This window comes from Cervus elaphus, chromosome 19, assembly GCF_910594005.1.
Source record: "Cervus elaphus chromosome 19, mCerEla1.1, whole genome shotgun sequence".
NCBI lineage: Eukaryota > Metazoa > Chordata > Mammalia > Artiodactyla > Cervidae > Cervus > Cervus elaphus.
The window spans coordinates 75,142,286-75,148,419 of NC_057833.1; the positions used below are offsets into that span (position 1 = coordinate 75,142,286).

Here is a 6,134-nt window from a genome sequence, read left to right on the forward strand (position 1 = left end):
TCCTGCTTAAGGGAGTGCCCGATACGTCATCAGTGTCACGTCAGCTCTTGTACACATGACCTCACTGTGAAAAGGACTCCATTGTAAAGGAAAGAACGAAGCAAAAAAATTTATTAATTAGTTTTTAAGATTTGTTGCTGCTTAGTCTCTAAGTCCTGTCCAACTTTGGCAACTCCATGGACTGTATAGCTCGCCAGGCTCCTCTGTCCACGGGATTTCCCAGGCAAGAATACTGGAGTGGATTACCATTTCTTCCTCCAGGGGATCTTCCCAACCCAGGGAAGGATCGAACTTGCGTCTCCTGCATTGGCAGGCATATTCTTTACCAATGAGCCACCAGAGAAGCCCGATTTTTACGATAAATCATCTTAAATAATTTTGAAGAAAAACAAGGTAATTTATCCTCAATTAATTAAGATAAATAAGTAAGAACGCCCCTACAATGCCACAGTGTAAGTAGGAGGTTGAACATATGTGATTTTCAATGTGGATGCCAGCAGGAAGGGGCCCCTCAGGACAAGGCCAGGTCAAAGAGCCTATGGGTGCTTTGTGCATGCACCAGTTTCCCAGGAGGAAAGCCTGACACGACAAACAAATGGGGAAAAGAAGTTTGAAGTCCAGCTCCTAGTATTTTCTGCTCTTCTTGTCCAGGCACGGTGGTTCCATGAGACGTGAATCCTGAAAATCGTTGAAAACAGCTGCACGCCCACTTGGAAAGGACCTCACCAGGCCGGCAGGCCTCACCTGTCTGCTGTCCTTCCCTGACCACCGTGGGGGAAGCCCACGGCCACTGCTGACCCTGTGCCTGGCATCGCATGGCATCTCTCACTATGAATCACCCTCAAATGAGTGTGCTGTTGACTTAGTGGAACCACCGTGGGGGAAGCCCATGGCCACTGCTGACCCTGTGCCCGGTGTGGTGTGGGTGTCTCTCTCTGAATCACCCTCCAATGAGTATGTTGTTTGCTTAGCAGGAGGGTCTCTGAACAGCTCAGGCGCTGGAAGAGGTCATGACCAGGGAGACTCCCACAGGATAAGAGAGGAACTTTCTGAATCTCCAATCCTTCAACCACGATGACCGCAAGATAAGGCATTTTTCTCTATCAGCAAACCTGTCAGTTTGGCTTGGCCGCGTTTGGGAAACACCTTCTAATCAGTGGCGATTACTTGGAATGAAAGGTTTCGGGGCCCTCCTTAGGCAAACGTTATCTGGCCCTCTGTAGAAAGCAAACAGAGCCTACGGTATAAGATTGAGGGCCAGGACCCACTCTCATCCTGGATTGCGGGCCCCTCTGGAAAGAGCAGGAAGGTCACGGCCGCTATGGAGCCCAAGGTGATCTACGTGGTGGTGCTGGTTTTCGCGCTGGCCCTCGGCAGCCTGGCGCAGAGCGAGACCGGTAAGACAGCCCCTTGCTGCTCCTCAATGGGCACCCCGGGCAGAGGCCCACCTCGGGGGGAGTCAGGGCTTCATAACATACTTTTGAGCCAACTGCTGTTTTGTGCCAGGAGCTGTTCTAGGCCCTGGAGAGATTTTGGATGGCAGAATACATAGAGGACAGCAGGAGGGTAGAGGGGTCCGTGGAAGCGTTGGGAACTGCAGTAAGAAAGTAATGATGACTGTCTTCAGTTGTTCAGTTGCTCAGTCTTATCCAGCTTCTTGCGACCCCATGGACTGCAGCACGCCAGGCTCCTCTGTCCTCCACTGTTTCCTGTAGTAGTAGCAGTGTTGGTCACTCAGTCGTGTCTGACTCTTTGCGATACCACAGACTGTAGTCTGCCAGGCTCCAGTATCAATGGGACTCTCCAGGCAGAAATACTGGAGTGGATTGCCATTCCCTTCTCCAGAGGATCTTCCCAACCCAGGGATCAACCCCAGGTCTCCTGTATTGAAGGCAGATTCTTGACCATTTGGGCTACAGGGAAGACCTCCTGAGGTTTGCTCAAATTCATGTTCATTGAGTCGGTGACACCATCTAACCATTGAACTGGCATCTCCTGCATTGGCAGGCGAATTCTTTATCACTGAGCCACCAGGAAAGCCCTGTCTTCAGAACCGCTGCTAGACCATCCTACTGCTTTTTAAGTATCACATTTCAAAGAGCTGTCTTTAAGGTCGGGAATAAGAACAGCTCTTCCAAATGTCCAAGCCAAACTCTGCCCCCTGGGGCTGGACCCACTCACGGTCCCACACAAAGGTCCGAGAGCCTGTTCCGAGGGTCTCCGTCCCTGGGAACCCCTCCGACAGGTGCCGTGGGCCCCTCAGCCCCCTGCTCCGTGGAACCCAGACCCTGTCCCACTGGAGTGTGTGTCCTGTCAGTGCCTCGTCCATGGGCATCACCAAGTGAGGGACTTAAGGCGGGAGGTCCCACTGCCTCCTCTCAATGTGTCTGTCTCAAACCTTTTCTCTGCACAACGGGGTCAGTCTTCAGCTTTAGAGGGTTGTCACAAAATTAAGTGGTATTTGGGAAAAGCTACAAAGTGCCATATAAACATTATTTATTACTGGTAGATATATTTTTAAATGGAGGGGGCAGGAGAAGAATTTTCCAAAATTTTTGAAATGAGGATTCCCATAGAGGTTTGAAGGGAGGTGAAGGACAGTTCCCATGTGTCTCTGGGCTCCTTCCAAGGACCTCACAACTCAGGAACAAAGGATCAGGTGTGGGGGTTCTGGGAAGGGGGCCCCACAGTCTAAGGTAAGGAGGAGGGAGCAGGCTGGACCTGAAAGGAGGTATGACCTCCTGTGGGGATGGAGGAGGCGGTCTGTGCCTGGCCGTCTGCACCCACCAGCCCATCTGCATCTTCCCTGCCAGCCTAGTGCCTAGCTCTGCCCACTGCACAGCCTGGCTCCAGGAGGCTATGCAGCCCAGCCCTGTTCCCCACCCTCCCGGCTGCTGCTGGCCACCCACTGGCCCTGCCCTGGGGCCCACGGCTCAGCCTTTCTCTGTGGATCTCACAGGTCAGCCATCCTATGACAACGGAAAACTCCATCCAATTGTAGTGTAGCTGCTGCTGCTGCTCCTGAGTCGCTTCAGTCGTGTCCGACCCTGTGCGACTTCCAGAGACAGCAGCCCACCAGGCTCCCCTGTCCCTGGGATTCTCTAGGCAAGAACACTGGAGTGGGTTGCCATTTCCTTCTCCAATGCATGAAAGTGAGAAGTGAAAGTGAAGTGGCTCAGTTGTGTCAGACTCCTAGTGACCCCATGGACTGCAGCCCACCAGGCTCCTCCGTCCATGGGGGTCTTCCAGGCAAGAGTACTGGAGTGGGGTGCCAGTGTAAGTGTAGACTTGGATGGAAATCATTTCTGTCTAATCCTGTTATGCAACAGAAAATGGTGGGCAAGGGAGACTTCTGTGGACAGAACGCTTGGAGACCTTCAGTTCCTATTTAGGATAGCAGCTGGTGCGGCGGGGGCAGTGGGGGGGATCCGGTTACCCAGCCAAGTAGCTCCCTCCCCCTCCTCTAGGGAGAGAAAGGACTTGAGAACTGTGGTCCCAGCTCTGCATACGTAGCCCGTCTTGACCTTTCCCACCGCCTTGCCTAGTGGAGTGGGTGATAACCACCTTTGCACTATGTCAAGGCAGAAGCCCTACAAAGATCAGGTTGTGTGATGGGCTCTGATTTGGGACACTCACCTGGACTCTATGGGGGACAAATGTGGCCTCCTGCCCCTCAGTCTAGGGGAGGCCTTGCATCTACCTGTCTTTAACTGGGTTGTCTTTTAGAACGAGCGCGATGCCCTAGGTCAAAGCCTGCCCATGACAACATCTGCTCTTGATCTCGGTCCTGCCCTCCTCTCTGACTCTCTTCCCTCTTCTGTCAGGGCTCCTTCCTTTCCCGTCTCTTTATCACCCACACTCCTAACGCCTCGTTGCACATCCCTCTAGCTCCAGGACAGACTGTTGTCTGGGAGTGGATGGAGCACCTGCACAGCCAGGCCTCTCTCTGGAACCTGGCTGATGGCCCTCATCCATGGGCACCCCGAGACCAGGTGCAGAGGAGCCCCCCATTCTCCATTCCCACCCCAAGAGACAGAAGGGGCTTCAGACTCTTCTGCCCCTGTCTCAATCTGTCCACCACCAGATCTGAGCAGCACTCCTTCTCAGAGCCCCAAGTCCAGACCTCACAGGCCTTGCATCTAGATCACGCGGGCACTTCTTGCTGCCCATCTCCCCTGCATGTTCTTTGCCTTGAGTCAATGGCCTCTCGTACCTGGCTAGAGCTTCTGAAGATAGCTGCTTCTTTGCTCTAGAGCTCTAGAGCTGCAATCAACCACTCCCAGCCCTCAGCCTGCCTTCCCTGCACTGCCCCACCTGCCCCCCCTCCCCTTACCTGGAACATACCTTGCTCTCTCTCTTCACTACCTTTGAACACTCTGCTCTCTCTCCTTGGAATACCCATTGCCTCGGTCTTACCTGGTCAACCTCCTCCAACAGGAAGCCCTCTTGACTTTGTTCAGTCTGTAATCAATCACCCCTGCTGGGCTTGCCCTGTGGCTGGCTGCACTATGCTGTTTTGTATGTTTACTTGGCTTCCTCCTCCATCAGACTGTTAGCTTCTCAACAACAGCTTCTCTATTTTCAATTTCTGGGTCCCTGTTACCCAGCACGGGGCCTGGCGTGAACTTGATCTTTGAGAGGATAAAAAAATTCCTGTCTGTGTCCTGTGCTAGCTCCAGTTTCTAGCACCCACAAACAGTGTTCAACAGATATTTACTCATCTAGTGACTAAAGTTTAATAATTGTTCATTGACATTAATGAGCAAATGGGTACATTGCCTGGGTAGGTGCAAAGTCTATGAATCCTGGACACCTTGCATTTTTCCTGAGTTTCAGTGTTTCCGCGCCAGTAAGTGAGCTGGGTCTCCATGGGCTGCTCGTCTGATGGCTGATTTAACTGGGGAAGGAGGCAAAGCGGAGGGTGGGTCATAACAGGGAAGGCGTCAGCTCATGACTTACTTTCACCTCCTGGTCCATATCCTTTCAGAGACATGTCAGGTGGAACCCCATCAAAGACAGAATTGCGGTTACTCCGGCATCACGGCGAAGGACTGCGAAGAGAAAGGCTGCTGCTTTGACAACACAGTCCGTGGAGTCCCGTGGTGCTTCCATTCTGTGCCCGTGGAGGAAGGTAGGGCCTTGTCAACCCCACAGAGTCAGAATACACAGGACCACGGGGCCCTAATTCAAGTTGCCAGCTGTGTCTTTACCCAGAGTCATGGCCTCGGGGTGACTAGGAAGATGTAGTTTTGCCTAAATCAGTGTGAATCCAGGGCTGGGGGATGGGAAGAGCTGGAAGACCTGTTTGGTGGGGCACCCTATTTTTCCTGGCTTTTCTTCATATGTCTAACCATAGATCTGTGAAGAGTTGTCCTTGGTCATGCTTCATTGCTCACTTCGGGTTGGGGCTTGGAAAGAATGACAATTACAGTACAAAGACCATCCTTGTTTTCTAAAGAATTTTCCCAGTGAGATTTTTAAGTAAATTCTCTGTGATTATTTGAAAGTGAAAGAAAATACTTATTCTCACGAATGCATCTCTTCTCTCGGACACTTCACCCTTGCAGAGTGCGAGTTTTAGACGCTTTTCCTGTGGAAATGGCATTGGGGTGAGAAGAACATCTGCCTGGTACCAGGGGCTCAGCTCCATCGCTGGCCGGATGTCTTGGGGTCCTATGAACCTGAACTCCCCGCCTGGATTGACTGCTCAGATTCTTTGTATTCCAAATTAGCCTAAAAATTAAAAGAGATGAATGTTCCTCTCTGCTTGCACTTCTTATAAAAAATGTAAACAATTTTCCCTTCTTTGAAAGAGAAATGCAATATTTGTGCCTCTGGGTTCTCGCTGTGGATTACACATTAACTCAGGCTATCTTGGGCCAGATGAGACCGTGACCTTAGGTTGTCTTGGTGGATGTCAGCCACTGGGGTCCGTACACCAGGCCATCAGGTTAAAAAGCCTCAGAGAATCAACGTGAGCCCATGCCCTTGTCAAATCATGAAAACAGGCTCCAATTCTATCACATTCTTTACATATTCATTGTGGTAACAAAAATTGCCTTGCAATTTCTTCACTTCCCTCACACGGAAACTGACTTAGGAGATAAAACCCACGGCAAAGAGTCTGAACGTGC

General features: G+C 51.5%; 1 protein-coding gene across 2 annotated transcripts; it reads left to right on the forward strand.

Moving 5' to 3' along the window:
* The first annotated feature begins 1,239 nt into the window (after positions 1 to 1,239).
* TFF1 (trefoil factor 1) lies at positions 1,240 to 5,759 on the forward strand. 2 transcript variants are annotated; one of them, XM_043874396.1, is made up of 3 exons: positions 1,240 to 1,397; positions 4,988 to 5,131; positions 5,568 to 5,759. In XM_043874396.1, exons 1-3 carry the CDS (start codon positions 1,322 to 1,324, stop codon positions 5,579 to 5,581), a joined length of 234 nt encoding a protein of 77 aa, XP_043730331.1. In that variant the 5' UTR covers positions 1,240 to 1,321; the 3' UTR covers positions 5,582 to 5,759. The 2 variants fall into 2 exon arrangements, with proteins under 2 accessions (XP_043730331.1, XP_043730330.1); XM_043874395.1 differs by having other exon boundaries at positions 4,988 to 5,085.
* The last annotated feature ends 375 nt before the right edge of the window (positions 5,760 to 6,134 follow it).

Bases quoted from the DNA above. Each gene is read 5' to 3' on its own strand.
- TFF1 (XM_043874395.1), top strand. From the start codon at position 1,322: ATGGAGCCCAAGGTGATCTACGTGGTGGTGCTGGTTTTCGCGCTGGCC. The intron at 1,398-4,987 runs GTAAGACAGCCC...ATATCCTTTCAG, and splicing joins CCTGGCGCAGAGCGAGACCG to AGACATGTCAGGTGGAACCC. The intron at 5,086-5,567 runs GTCCGTGGAGTC...TCACCCTTGCAG, and splicing joins GCTGCTGCTTTGACAACACA to AGTGCGAGTTTTAGACGCTT.